Source organism: Glycine soja, chromosome 20 (assembly GCF_004193775.1).
Source record: "Glycine soja cultivar W05 chromosome 20, ASM419377v2, whole genome shotgun sequence".
Taxonomy (NCBI): domain Eukaryota; kingdom Viridiplantae; phylum Streptophyta; class Magnoliopsida; order Fabales; family Fabaceae; genus Glycine; species Glycine soja.
The window spans coordinates 7,600,546-7,616,785 of NC_041021.1; the positions used below are offsets into that span (position 1 = coordinate 7,600,546).

Consider the following 16,240-nt stretch of genomic DNA (forward strand, 5'->3'; position numbering starts at 1 on the left):
TGAACTGATTCAGTGTCTCCTCAAGCTTGTTGGTCTTCTCATAAAGATCTACCCCTTGGTTGGAATTCTGGGCCGAATGACTTCTCTGCTCCTTATTGAATTGGTTTCTTGGATGATTCCTCCAGCTTGAGCCTCGTGTGAAATTCCTCCCTTGATTGAATCCCGATGGTCCTCCTTGGTTGTAACCTTGGAATTCATGGCGATTCTGAACTCCCATGTAGTTGACCTCCCTGGAAGAATCTTCTTGGGCTATGCATTGCCTTGGCTCGTGTGTTTCTCCACAAATGTGTCATCCCTGTATTTGCATGGCTGAAGAGTGAGAAGGACTTATCGCTTGTAGTTGTTGTAGAAGCTTTCTGAGGGTCTCTGTTAGGGCCTTTATTTGTCGGGCCAATAGCTTATTTTGGGCCAATGTTGCATCTTGGGCTATGAGTTCTAGAAGGCTTCTCTTTGTTGGCGTGTATGCTTGATCACGAAGGATGGCGTGATCATTGGCTGTCATGTTCTCTATTAGCTCCATTGCCTTCTCCGATGTCTTCAGCTTAATTTTTCCTTCTGCGAATGCATCAAGGATTTGACTGTGGTCGCAGGCCATCTATGAAGATGTTTAGTTGCACCGGCTCACTGTACCCATGTATAGGCGTCTTTCTTAGTAGTCCGTGAAAATGGTCGAGTGCCTCACTGAGTGATTCATCGGGGAATTGATGGAATGAGGAGAAGTTGCCTTATTTTTATATGACAGTTTGTGATGTGTTTGAAAGAGTATGTTCATGATATTTTTCTTCTTCCTAATATATATATATATAGAGAGAGAGAGAGAGAATGGGATTTAAATTACATTAATATACTAATGTATGTCCTTTATTTCTTAAATGACAATACTTTCTCATAATTATTTAATGTGCATTTTTAATTACAAAATATTAAAAGGAGGAGTAAAGAAAACACTTGGTTTGATTTCCTATAAAATGATATTTTTAGTATTGTTTACTGGTTTTTTCTTTGGATAAAAGTATTGTTTATTGTTAAGTCATCAAGATATGTAATTATTAAAATAATTTATTTAGTATTGGGTCCTTTTATTTGCCATCACATGCTTTTTATATTATTATTCTACAACACTCATTAAGACATTACTGATAAACTTGTCTAATTTGTAACAAGAACTTTTATATATGTTATTGTTCTGTGCCATCATCAAGTGCTTGCAATTTTTTCACTCAAAGAGTCTCACAATTGTAATGCTTTGTACTAACATTGTTCTTTGAATTGGTAGGAGTTGGGCTTCCGGAGCTTTGCAATTTAGGTTCTCTAATTTGCACTTTCAATAATGACATTGTATCTTTTTTTCTTTCAGGAAGCTCTTTGGTCCATAGACAAAAAAAATGTGGAATTGTCTTTCTATGTTTATGTCAAACTCATCTATGTTTGACCCTTTGTGATTTGTAATAATGTATGAAAAAAGTTATAATAGTACTGTCTTTCAAGGATTGTGAGATTTTATTTTCTATTTGGCCTGTCTTTTCTTTTCATTTGGGAATAAGAAAAGTTTTAAAAAAATAAGAACTTCATCATCATGTAATTCCTTTGTTTTGTAAAGTTTGCTTCCTTACTTTATTTTAAAGTTTATTTTTCCTAATTTTCCTCTACGAGCACTTTCTCTTTGTGGGCATTTGTTGGTAAACACCTATGAAAGAAGTTTACTGTTCGGGCTTTATATTTCATAAAGATTGATTAGGACCATAGACATATGATGGTGTTAAACTAGTTAATAATTTCTCCAAACAACTATGAGGGATACTTTGTTTTCTTGTATCATTATTTCTGACCTAGTTCATATATCAATCTTATATCGAGCTAATTTAAGATTTGTCGTGAATATATTTTTCAGTTTCAGTTCTCCTATCTTTTCTGAGCAACTCTTATCAGTATTATACATGATCTCTTTGTAAACCTGAGGAATGAACGTATTGCCCATAATTAAACTCACTTGTGTTAGTTATTGTCAAGGTTTATCAAAACCGTAAACCGGGTAAACCGTTGAACGGTTTTGACTTGTTATTCTTGGTGGAAGCAGTTAGACACTCAGACAAAGAGAAAAGATGAATAGGCAAAGCAGGGAAACGAAAAAAAAAACTTAAAAATCTTTAGTTCCAACTTTCATAGCAACTACCATGGTGGTGATACAGTGCAAAGACGCAAGGGGATGAGAAAACTCGTGATAATACACCTAAAGGAGGAAAATAAATGGTGAGTCTCAATGGCTGCTATGGTGCGCGGGTAGGAGGAGGGGAAAATACGGTGACTTCTTTGTTCATTTAGGTGAAAACTGAAATACAAATGTGTCTCTGAAGCATGAGTTGAAGTTATTTCATTTTCTTAAAAAAGTATTAGTTTACTTTTAATTAATTTTTGTCACATCTATTTTGAAAAGTAGCAGGCTCTGGTCACGTCGATCTGTAGACTTCATAGACCTTAAACCACAAATTCGTAATAACTTCATGTAGATTTAATGTTCTGTTCCCCTTCTTCCTCTTCCTGTTGTAAACATCCTTAAGGTATACTAACAAATGCCCACAAGAGAAAGAGCTGGTAGTGCAAAACTTAGCGCAAGAAAAACATGTAAATAAAATAAGGAAGGAAACTTTAAAAAACAAAGAAATTACATAAAGTTTTTATATCTCTTCTTATGCCCAAATAAAAGACACAAGTCAAACCGAAAATTAAATCTCACAATTCTTGAAAGAGACATTGTTTTGTTTTTTGGACATCTTGAAAGACACATAATCATATAACTTTGAAAGACACATTATTGCACATCACAAACTGTCATATAAAAATACACGAGTAGACGACGTTGTTAAACAAAGACAATTCCACATATTACTTTTGTCCATGGACCAAAGAGCCAATCCTGAAACAAAAAGATACAACACATTATTGAAAGTGCAAGATGGTGATTCTGAATTTCTAAGCACTGGAAGCCAATTCCTGACATTCCAAAGCATTACAATGGAAATATATATAATAATAAAAAAAAGCATTACAATGGTTACAATGGTGACATATTCGAGAGTGAAAAAATTGCAACCAGTAGCTCTTGAGGGAACAGAACTATCACATAAAATTTCTTGTTTCAAATTAGAAAATTTTACCCTTAATTTCTAATGAGCGATGTAGAAAAAAAAAATTAAAAATAAAGCACATGACCAAATGAAAGGACTTCAAAGTAAATAAATTATTTTGGAATTAAATAAAAAAAATACATATCCTGATGACTAAATAGGTAAACAATACTAAAAATTTTATTCGAACCAGGTATTTCATCTACTTATACTTTTAAAATTGATTTATCAATTAAAAATATATATATTAGTAGAAAAAAGATAATTAAGAGAAAGTGTTGTGATTTAAGAAATAAAGGAGACTCATAGATACATATAATTTGAATCCCATTCTATCGATATCGATATTAAGAAGAAAATACATACCTTCTATGAATTCTAATGTCTTGAGTGATATGTATAACGTGGGTTTTATGTCCTTGTTTGTAGTCACCCTTACAAAAATTTTACGAGGGATGGATGCTGGACGATTGGAAGCAATGGTCCTCCATCGGGAGCAATGCACTCGTAGAATTCATCTGCCATATTGTAAATTTCGAGAAGTTGCAGTTTTTCCAAGTGTTGAATACCGGGAGGTACTGTCTTGAGTTGGGGTATGTTCCAAAATAGGAGATTTTCCAAAGAATGAAGTGCTCCTTTATCGATAATGATGGATTTCAAGTTCAACATGCCTCGGAGAGATAGTTTCCTTAGTTGCTGAAATCCCCCATCTTCAAAATTCAAACTTTCACCTTCATAAGCACCATAGTACACGTCGAGGAACAACAAATGTGGCATATTTTGTAATGATTTGAATGGATCATCAGTTAACTTGCAATTTTCCAATGTTAATTTGACAAGATTTTGGAGTTGTGGAACCCACTCTGGAATTTTTCTTAACTTCCCTACAAGGCAAAGCTTCCGAAGCATAGGCAGAGATGAAATAGTAGGCAAATCAATGACTTCATCTTCATCCTCTGACCAAATATTTAGTTTCTCCAGGTTTGTCATCTCATTTAATGAGAAACATAGAATGCTTCCCTGTTCTTCCTTGACACCATCCAAGCTTAAGTTCCTTAGTTGCTTCAACTTTCCCAGTTCTCTTATTAACTCTACTCCATTGTCATTATCATCCACAGGGATCGATACATCACAAAGCGTTTGTAGGGATGTTAAACCTCCGAGACCATTCTTCAATTGAAACAAATCCAAGTTATCACCTAAAAGATGTCGTAGCTTTTTTAGCTTGCAAAACTCCTTTGGCAATTTGCTGACATTTGTTTCCCTTATGTCCAGGGTCTCCAGGTTGCGGAGATTACAGATGTATTTTGGAAGTTGTTCAGTTTTCATGGCTAAATGTCTTATGTTTAAATACTTCAAGTGAGCTAGATTTTCCCAATTTTCAGGAACAAAAATTCCAGGCAATGTTAGATCACCTTCAAAATCAAGTATCTTCAATAGCCTGTATTTTGTAGGGATTTCTTGCACAAAGTTGTTGGTTAACTCTTCTTCTTTCTGTGCAAAAACATGCAGTGACCGTGTGTGTAAGCTTTTAGTATTCCCCGTTAAACCATTGGAAAAAGTTTCTACTGACAAGCGCCGAATCATCCCACTTGGCATCGACTCATCTTCTTTACTGATATGCTTGCAAAAACTTAAATCCTTGGATTTTCTAAGGATCATATCGCGTAGCAAGTCATGAACACGACAACTCTTAGCTTTGCCATCAAAGGTAAATGAAGAGACTTGCACTAAACCTCTGCTAATCAACTCTGATAAATATTGTTGTGCAGTGTCCTCTAAAGTTTTTCCTTCTTCCTCTTTTACAAATCCTTCAGCTATCCATTGCCAAATTAATCTTTTTGAGTTAACTTCATAGTCTTCGGGATATACACCAAAATACAATAAGCATGATTTCAGATAATATGGCAAATCATCATAACTGAAACCTAAAATCTTTGTTATGCCAATTAAATGGGGATTTTTGTTCATCTCTGAACTTAGGCTTCGCCTAATTTTTTCCCATTCAAATGGAGTCTTTTCTTTGCCAGATAAAAGACTACCAATAGCCACAATTGCCAATGGTAAACCCTTACATTTTTCAACAAAGTCAGAAGAAATTTTCTTAAGATCTTCTGGACAATGCCCATTATTGTGGTATCGGAATGCCTTCTTGCAAAAGAGTTGCATAGATTCTTCTTGAGTCAAAGGTTTCAGCTTATGCACCTTATCCGAAGGATATTTCATACAAGAGTCTACAACACCATCCATCCTAGTTGTGATTAATATTCTACAACCATTTTTAGTATCAAGCATCGCATTTTCAATTTGACCCCAAAGTTCTACACTCCATACATCATCAAAAATGACAACATACCTCTTTCGTTGCAAATGGCTTCTCACTTCATCAATCAGTGAATCTCGATTCATTTCAGAAATATCATGAGGAGGATCCACCTTCTTTTCTTTGCATAACTTCTTCAACAAGTCTCTTAGCAACCCTTCCACAGTGTAGGATTGAGACACTGTGATCCATGCATGGCAATCAAAGTGTGCAATCACCTTCTGGTTATTGAAGACTCTTCCGGCAACAGTTGTTTTTCCTAGCCCTCCCATTCCTACCACAAAGATGATGGTGCGCTCTGCTGGTCCTTCCACTAACCAAGTTATCAATTCATCTTTAGGGTCTTCAAGGCCAACAACTTCGGCTTCGTCAAGGTAACGTGAAGCCAATCGAGGGTCATGCCATTGGACACTTTGGCTCCCTCTGTAGCTGCTTGATCCGTGCTCAAGAGAAGGTTTGATTAGGTAGTCATAATCAATACCTCTTTGCTTGATTCCTTGAACAAATGACTTAATCTGCTGAATCTCTGATGCTATTTGATGACGACGCCTCAAAGATTCAATGAAGTGAGTGATATTGCACTCAAAGAGTAAAGCTGCACAACCAAGAGCATCATGAGGCTGGTGTTCCACATACATAATGTGTTCATCAATGACATCTTCTATTCGGAAAGATGCTTCCCTCAAGTCCTTCACCCATTTTTTGATTCCCTTGTTTGCGTTGTCTCCTTCTTCTGCAGCCATTCTATCTGCCTTCTCCAGGGAGCCTTGAATGTATTCTAGTTCATTTTGTATGTCTTCAAATTCTTTGGGGATGTTCCAAAGCAGTTTTGCTTCGTCGCTTAGTAGTGGAAGCAATTTGTCTCGTGCGAAGGACACTGCCATTTCCGCCATTCGAATCTAGCTAGCTACAATTTCTCTTGATCTGTAGTGTATTGTGGTATGATGATTTTTTTATCTGAGAAATTTGTGCTCTGAGACTTTATTCACCCAAGTTTCCTAAGTCTACATTTAGAGGAAGACTAATGTTGAGTTTTACTAAGTCTTTGTTAAATATTTTTCTCAGCAAGTGGAGTATTTTTCCTAGTTCATTTTAATTTTTTTTTTGTCATCATATAGAAAATTGTGAATACTTCAATTTGGATATTCTCTAAATTGAGATTAAACAATTTTAGTGCTATCTGTCAATGTTAGTTGTACCGATAAAAGTTATCAATTTTTAATTACCGTGATAATTGTAAAAATAAGCAGACCCAGCTGGTGGGAGAGTGTGAAGTTCACAATTTTTTTAATATACCCCAATTTATTTAATTTAATAGAGCAAGCTGTTAATCTCCTAACACAGTTTTGTCCTTTTGCTAATTTATAGATGTAGTTAAACAATATTAGCTAGATTGAAGTTGAAGGAGTGCATGATTTGCTTGTCAAAGTTGTATTGTAGACATAATTTTATTATGATCGTTTTTTTACCAACTCTTTCTCTTCCATCCTATCTATATAGAAGGGATAAATTCACACACTAAGTGTCAAATTTAATAAGTGTATAATTTTAATAATTTTTCCATTGGCTTCAAAAACAACGCAAGCCATTGGCATCCTCGAGTATCAATGTTACGGTGCTTCTTTCGTTCAAACTAGCTCAAAAAATTAATGGGTTTCCGTTTAACTATAATGTTCATTTCTCTCTGCAATTAATTAGAACCTCGCGTAGTCATTATTAGAAGTTTGTTTGCTCAAAAAGGAAAGAAAAACTTGATTGTTCTCATGAATTCCACAGCATAAGTTGCATAACAGCCCCCAGTGCTTCACAGTCCACTAGAGTTAATACTGGTATTTTGCTAGGACCTAAGAGAAGCATCAATTTATTTGGGACAGGATTGAAGGAATCCTATGTTTTTATATATACACAAGATGCTTCCCCTGCCATCAAATTTCATATTCATTTGACGTATATGGTTTAGTTTACGTACCTTTAGACTCTTATTTATTCACTGAAAGATTTATCCATAAGGCATGTATTGAGATTACAAAAATTTGATGATTTATATATCTATTTATAATACCTTGCCACATCAATACTATATTATTTGTCACATCAGCCTCTTTTCTCAAGACAAATTGTACCTTCTTTTACCTCACCTCTGTGTCTCTCTCATTTTTATCATATTGCCTTATACCACAGTGTAATGGAATGATCCTGCTTAACCTTTCAAAAAAAAATAAAACAGAATGACCGATCATACTTATATCAAAATTAGCCAACTTTTAGCTTTGGCTAAATCTCAATGAAAATATAGTTATATATGGAACTTAGGTGCACTAAGTCTTTTGGAGATATTGACAAAAGTTGGTAATACTTGTTACAAACTTACTGCTACCCTGTTGCATTTCAGTGCGCTGAACATGGAACGCACAACACACATTTGTTTCTAAATTCGTCTGTCTATTTGGCTCATTTTAGTTCCTGCACTCAGCACCGGTATTTCTATTTAGTGACTTCAGTGCTCCTTTCCATTCTAAGGTTCATCAAATCTTCCATTTTCCTAAACAAGAAACAGCATCACATGGATTATCTGTTGTTTCTCGGGCAGTAAGAGAAGATATTGCCAATTTGAGTGAAAATATTCAAACAAAGAGAATATATAAGAAAATATAAATTTTAATTCAATACTAATCTTTGGCCCTTTTGAGTACATGTGATTTCTCTATATATAAGAGAATAAATTACCTAGAATCTAAATAAAAAGAAACAAGATAAGATTACATATTCTTAATATTAATATCACTAATTAATATATTCTTAATTAATGCTATAAATATTATAAATATGTTGAAGATATGATATTTAATTACAAAGGAAATAAAAATAATATACCTAATTTTCCTAATAAAATCTTATTTAATTTTGAAAAAATATATTTAAGTGATTTCTTCAATTTGAACTCTTATTTTATGTATGATATTATTAACTAAAAGTGTGGTGGTGCCTTGAGTTTGAGTATGGAGACTAAAAAATACTTATCTTGTATGCACTCGTAGTTTTTAACGAAGATTAGTTATCACTTTTAGTTGAGTTACTTCGTACCAATACTATGGTTAGCAAAACAAATATTATTTATTTATTTATTTAGTTTCAACCATGTATATTTTTAATTTGTTTACAGTTTTCGATAAAGATTAATCACTATTTTTGACAAGGATTACTTTATACCGATATCATCATCATCAGAAGAAAAAAAAATTATTTATCTAGTTTTAAACATGTATGATTTTAGTTGCCTCATTTTTTTCACATGGATTTGCATGATAGATATAGTTCATTATTCTATTAGAATAGGTAAGTTAAGAAGAATCGGAATTTTTTTAAGGAAATAGAATCGGAAGTTATGAACATTGATAACTATTAAGATTAATGAAAATCAAAATACAGTTATTATCAAGGTTAAGGGATATAAAGTATATCAAAAGATATGTGTTTGAAAGGTTAGAACGACAACTAAGCTAAAATGTTGATGCGTCAATATTATGTTGGTTAAATTGTAATTTTAATTTTTTTTAATTCTTGATGTATAATTTTGGTCCCCTGTCTTTTTTATGATTTTGGCTCTCACATTTTAGAAAATCATCAATTTGCATATGATTTAGCATGGATTATAAAAAAAATGGTCTCCATGTGGGTTAGCAGAATGGGTTTAATTTTTTATGGGTACAGCTAACATTTGACAAACTGAACTAAAATTGTTTAATCTAATTTGCAGAATTACGTACAGATAAGTTAAATCATAATATTCACAACTGGCTCTATGGACACAAATAAAATAAAGAAAACTCGATTTGCTAAGAAAATATTTGACAAAGACGAATGAAAGCTCAAAAGTCTTCCTCTCACTTTTGGCGTAAGCTTGCTTTGGATGAATAAGTAAGTCTCAACACAATTCTCATATCACAATACACGGACAGAAATTAAAGCTAGCTATACTGAAATGGCGGCTAAAATCAAATTGCACGAGACAAATTGCTTACACTAAAAGTATAATTAAAACTTCTATTTTTTTTTTCCTGTTTCAAAAGTGAGTTAAAATATCTTTAAAATTAATTTAAAAATTATTTTAATCCCATTTTTTTCGAACATGTTTTCTTTTTAAGATTAAGTTTTAAAACATGAAACTAAAAACTTGACCACCTCAAATGAGACTTTAAATAGTTGTAAATGACAAAGCGTAGCTGTTTTTTGTCCTAATATAGTTAAATCACGAGATTAACTACTTGCGCTATAACGACTTAAAAAAATAATGTATATTACATATAAAGTCAACTTTACCAGCTGGTGCTACCTACTTTGTTTACAACTTGCATGGATTATAAAAAAAAAAAATGGCCTTCACGTGCATTGGCAGAATGGGTTTATTTTTTATAGGTACAACTAACATCATTTGACAAACAACTAATAACATTGTTTAATCTCATTTACAGATATAAGTTAAATCATAATATTTCACAACTGGTTCTATTATGTCAAAAATTGAAACTATTTTAACAAAGACATGAAAGCTCAAAAGTCTTCCTCTCACTTTTGACTAAGAAAACTTTTGATCAATAAGTATCAACTCAAAATTCTCATATCAAAATATACGGACAGAAATCAAAGCTAGCAAGCCTGATCGCTCAAATGATCGATAAAATCAAATTGCACGAGACAAATTGCTTCCACTAAAAGTATAAGACTTTTTTTTTCTTTTCAAAAGTGAGTTACTAGAAAATTAACATTTAACACCCGTTATTTTGGATTTTGACATTGATTTTAAACTAATATTGAAACGATTGTCATTAAAAGTAGATCATTTTTAATATCGATTATAAAAAATTAATGTTGAAATTTGCTATACAATATCGGTTCTCTCCAAAAACCAATGTGATATAATAGTAAACAATAAAAAAGAAGAAACCAAAATGACATCGGTTCTGAAAAAACTGATATTGTAATTCACCATATAATATCGATTATGTCAAAACTAGTGTTGTATAGTACTTACAACATGGATTCTACCAAATCCAATGTTGTATAGTACTTACAACATTTGTTTTATCTAAACCCAATATAGAAAGTGTTTCTTCTACATCGATTTTTCTTATAAGCAGTGTTATATAGTCACTTTCTATATCATTTTTCTATATCATTTAATTACATAACTGATGTAAAATGCCATTTTAAAAAAAAATATGATCTATTCTTTTCATTTTCCTTCCTATAATTTTAAAAGACACATTAAAAAAGCTTAAACAAAAATTTTAAATGTTAATTTTGTAGGTTCTCTTAAGCTCGAGTTTTTTTTTTCTACTTTACAAGAGTTCCATTAACAATTATAGCCTAATGTTAATTTTTTCCATGCAACAGAAACATGTGGCAAATGGTTGTCAATAGCCTAAAGCTATTCGTTCAGTAGGACATCCAACATTCTAAAAACAGATGGGAAAAAACCCTTTAGTTTACATCATTATAGATACCTTGGTTTTAGAGCTATATGGATTATTATCAACATGAACTGATAGTATGATTTAACATAAAACCTAGCAACTCTATTTATAAAAAGGTCTTGCATTTTTTATTTTTCAAAAACCACATAAAAATCTCATCACTAAAGATGAAAGTACAAGATGTTGATAACACAAAATAAAAAGGTTAAGAGAAGCTCAAACATCAAATTTCAAAATACCAACCTTTGTAGAAGACTCAAGACCAAGATGCTCCTCATGAAACTAGTCCTCACATAGATAGAACTGTATCATCTCTACTTGTTCTTCAGCATCTGGATCTGGATAAGGGAAACCACATGTGCAATATGAACCTTTAAAGTTGTTTAACTAATGGGAGGAACAGTACTAGTGTAGCTCCCTTTCACATTGTTAAAATGTGAAGTATTGCTAGCAAATGAAGGCTGGTTGTCTCCATTGGCATTTTGTTCATCAACAAAGTTCTTATTATCAAATTGAGGAAGGCCAGCTGAACGACCTAGCATGTCATCCAGATTGTCATGGGACTTGATTGGCTCCCCAGCATTAGAAACCTCAATCTCGAGAATGTCATTATTGGTCAAGTTTTTCTTGTATTGAGCATTAGCCAACCTCCTCTCCAGTGGAGTCTTTCTTGTGCTCACGACAAGTCTATTCACTCCTTTCCTCAATATTAAAAGTATACAAAGTACTCAAAATGGTGAATAAGACTTGAGGAAACAAAATTCACTAAAACAATAGCTCCACACTCCTCTTCATTTCAATTTTTTTGTCCTGGAGGAGGCTTTGTCTGTTCAAATATACTAGCCATTTGACTTTGCACCGAATCAAAAGCACTATAACTCAGCTTGAAAAGTTTGCCAAATTGATTTCTAACCAATGATTCAACAATATCTCTTTTGTTGAGATTGTTCCCTCTAAAGAGAGAAATGGGTTACTTGCATAACTCAACAAAAACTCCATTAGGTCAACTATATTTGCTCTATCAGTGTTCAATGTATTTACCCCATAGTCTCACCATTCACATTCTCTATCCTCCTGAGGGAAACTCACGATCTCATCAGATGAGCTGAATTTTGTTGCTGGAGAACCAGATTGTGGCATTAGTTTTTCTAGGATATAGAAATACAAGTGAGAAAAAATAGCAAGAAAAAGGATGAAAAAATGAATGAATATAAGAGAAATGGCATAATACTATACTATGACACTTCAATACTCTACATTCCTTTCCATTTTTTAGTGCTTTAAATTTCATCCTAAACTTTATTGAACAAGACTGAAATCTTACAAAAAAATCAATATAAGAACTCTAATACTACCAAGCCAATCACGTAACTCTAGAGTTTTTGGTTTTCCTTTCAGAATTGCAAGCTTTCTCTCAAATGAGTTGCCAACAATTAATCTGTAACAATTCATTCAAAATAGTTTATAAGATGGGTGACAAATATAATCAAGGTGTGAAATGCTAGAAAAAAAAATGCCAAATCCCCCTTAAAATCTCTTATCACGATTTAATTTTGTGTCTATGGAGTACAACAAAATGTGGAAAGAAAGGATGAGGAGGGAGGACACTATCTTAAATATTCACATTATATACATTTCCAGCTAAAGAGCACAAATATGTGGTGGAATTTGTAAGAAACCAAAAGGGGAAAGGAAAACAAGAACAACGAGAATAGAAAGAGTATCTAGCAACACTTGAACAACAAAGTAGGGTCATTTAAACTAATGATTTATTTGCCATCATAGGATATGAAAAAATGAATTATATATGTGACATTTTCATCAAAGCATAAAAAGACAAACAAGTTTCCATATCCAATTCTTTGAATAAAGTTGTGCATAATAAATGTAAATTTTTTTCTACTTTCCAGAATATAAATTATCCAAGTTTAGAAAACAGGCATGCAGAAAAAAAGCATTTTGTACATAAGAGAATAAATGAAAATGAAAACGAAAACAGAAAACTATAGGTAAATCAACATCGATATATATAACAAAAAAATCTTGCAGAGTTTGGCAATCGATCTGTATTTGTATGCATTGGCTCACTTGTGTAATGGAAAAAACCTTTTCCACTACCAGTTCATTTTCATTTTTTTAAATGAAAAAAGCTCACTTGGTAACTTGAACTAAAAATGTTTATTACTCGCTATGCATGATTATCCTGTCGCTCATAAGCAAATTTACATTTACTAAAGAAATATCACAATTGGGGAATGGTATTAATATTAATAATTACTAAGCTAATATAAGCTAGTAATAAATAAATTATTTATTTTTAAAGCACAAATAACCCAATTTTTTTTTAAAAAAAAGAAGTAGCAAAAATTGAATAAATTATTTATTTGTAAAGCACAAATAAACCAATTTTATTAGGTAAAGAAAAGTCAATGAAGATATAGGTGTTTCATTACGGTTTCCATAAGATCTTCTTATGAATTGAGCCAAACATTGCATAAGATCCTTTTATGAATTGAGCCAAACATTCGATAAGATCATTTTTAACTATGTTTGCATCTATACCATTAATATAGATAACAGAGAGGCAAATTTCCACCTTTATTTTTTATCCTGAAAGTTAAAAAAATGCCTTTATTCATTTCAAATCAAATAGCTATTAAATAAACCCATAATTTTAGGGTTACAATAAAGTAACTGCAAAATAAATTAAATAAATAATTATAGGTTATTTTCTCAAGAAATTTTTGTTCTTTCTCTCCCATGAAGTCTTATATGGATAGTTGACATCTCTTCTTCTCTCTCTCATGGGATTCCATAACATATATAGAAGAACTGCACAATAGAGCCAGAGTTCAATAACTACTAAGGTATGGAGCGTGCAAAACTTACTCTAGTGGGAGTCTTAGATTTTATAAAGAATTTAGCAGTGAAGTTTTAGGAAAATAAACAAAATCATAGTTTCAAATAAAAAATAGAATGATAGGAGCTTTTGAGATTAAAGGCTTATTAAGATAAACTTCCTCAGAATCTATTCTAGGAGAAGAAAATAAGAAAAAATGAAATGATTTTCTCTATAAGCTAATTAGTATAAGTTCTCTTATATTATCTTCTCCATAGGATGATTTTATAACTTACACATAAGCTAATTTTCGCTTATCAAGAAGCTTATTTCATTTTTTTTTGTCTTACTTTCTACTCGTAAAAGTGCTTATGAAAATTCTTATTCAAACAAGCCCTAAAATATGCAAATTCATTACAGGAAGTTAGAAAAAGTAAGTTTTTTAATGTGATTGAGAACGTTCCAGTGAAGCAGTAAAACTTCTTTCACCAAACAATTGCACCCTAACAGTAGCAAAACCATAGTCAATTCAAATACAAACTAGAGAAAAACACGAACTTCCATTTTCAACTAAGCAAAAATGAGAAATAATAACTGACCAGAAAGCACACTTACATTGATGTCATCATTGGAGAGAAAGGTCTTCATCTTCCTAAGAAAGTTGTTGGCATCGCAAAAGAGAAAAGGGGAGCTATGCTCAACCAGTGCCACAATGTCTCTCGTAGAAAGCAATCTACCACCATTCAAATTCAAATCAATTCAATTCAAAATCAGAATTCAGCAAGCTCGGATTGAAATTGAGAAAAACATACAGAAAGAAGGATAGGACGGTTAATGCAAAGGCGAGGTAGGCGGTGGCATCATGGAGGAAGGAGTAGGAGAGCCATTCAACGGAAAATAAAGAAGCAGAATACCAAATCTGCAAAATCCATCAATGATACAACATATTAGAACAAATCAGGTCAAAGATTTTATAGAAAAATAGAAAAAGAAGAACAAGAATCGAAGCTTAGCAAATGCAAAAAAAAATTGATTAAATAGAATAAAAAGAAAAAGAAAATAATAAAACAAACCTATGCTGGAAAGATGGAAGCATGGGATTGAAATCAAGGGGGAGAATGAAGAATGAAGAAAGAAAGCGTTAGGGTATGAATTTGTGAAAAACACAACATCGGTTCTCAAAAAGTCAATGTTAACAATCTCTATTTATTTAAGAGTATGTCATCATACATTTTTTAACATCAGTTTTGATAAAATCAATGCTAAAATGACTATGTTAAAAACACTTTTTCTACTAGTGATACTTGCAATCTCGCTCATCTTGAAACTGTTGGCATGCTATTTACATTGTCCAATGGTAGAAGAGGTTCCAAAGCTATTGAGCTTTGTTTGGACATAAATGAGAATTGATTAGAAAAGAAAATATTAAATACTTGAATTCTACTTTAATCACACATCAACTATGAAATTTAGCTCATTTGGATCATGAAAGATTCACATAAAACCTCAAAAGAGCAACATTGAAGGATAAGAGAGAGAGAGAGAGAGAGAGAGAGAAAGAAGGAAGAAAAGAGAGAGAAAGAGTTCAAGATTTTATTTTTTAGAATTCACAAATGAACCAAAAGTTTTTACAAAGGATGTTACAAACTCTTTAAATACGATTGAGATTACATTTTTTTGTTCCTCGGAGGATTTTCATTGAAACAAAAGCATAATTCTCTACAACAAAATTACACTAATAAACTAAGGACTCTGCACTTGATCTTCATGCTTCTGCACCTAAGGCGAAAGGTTGACTTGCTAGGGCTAGTTTTTATTAACTGTAAGGCCTTCAGCTTTGCAAAGTAGTTGTGATGAGGTTCAGTTTTGTTGTGGCAAATATTCATTATTTTCAGCTAATCAAGGGTCTTGTTTCGTTGTGGCAAAAACACATCTCATTATGGGGAGATCATTTATGCAGCTCTTCAATCTATGAGATCAAAATTTGCTCTTGTAACATCCAAATTTTAAAAAAAAACATCGAAAACTATCTTTTAAAGTTTATAAAACCATTTTATACAATTTATTAACAAAAACCACAATTATGAACAAAAATTCTAGAGAAAAGCTAAGATAATTATTCGCAAAATAAGGTATGAAAAACAATTATCAGGAGAATCGTTGTTTATTGAAAACCATTTTTAGTGATTTTAGGAAAGATGGAAAGTTACTACAAGAAATCTACATATTAGCAAGGGAGAATTTCATTGCAAATCCCTCTCTAATCAGTTGCAAAATGATTTACAACAAATTAGAGACAGAATTTAGCTCTCGTTACAAACAAGTCGCAAAGTAGTGACGGATAGAGTCCCTTGAATTTCTTTGCTAATTCCATACCCCAACCTTGTAATTCCTTTGCAAAATTCCTTATGAATTATATGGTCGAATGCAGACATTTCTCTCGCTAATTAGCGATGATATATTATTAATCCCTCGCAAC

The 16,240-nt window shown here is 32.3% G+C and overlaps 1 protein-coding gene across 1 annotated transcript; it reads right to left on the reverse strand.

Annotated features, from left to right (window-relative positions):
• Window positions 1–2,645: 2,645 nt before the first annotated feature.
• Window positions 2,646–6,461, reverse strand: LOC114402386 (disease resistance protein RPM1-like). The gene is made up of 2 exons (XM_028364931.1): window positions 3,492–6,461; window positions 2,646–2,914 (listed from the first exon to the last, which is right to left on the reverse strand). The coding sequence occupies exon 1, from the start codon at window positions 6,339–6,341 to the stop codon at window positions 3,561–3,563; it is 2,781 nt and encodes a 926-aa protein (XP_028220732.1). The 5' UTR covers window positions 6,342–6,461; the 3' UTR covers window positions 2,646–2,914; window positions 3,492–3,560.
• Between the last annotated feature and the right edge of the window lie 9,779 nt (window positions 6,462–16,240).

Excerpts from the sequence above, each read along its gene's own strand:
- LOC114402386 (XM_028364931.1), bottom strand. The coding sequence starts at position 6,341 with ATGGCGGAAATGGCAGTGTCCTTCGCACGAGACAAATTGCTTCCACTA.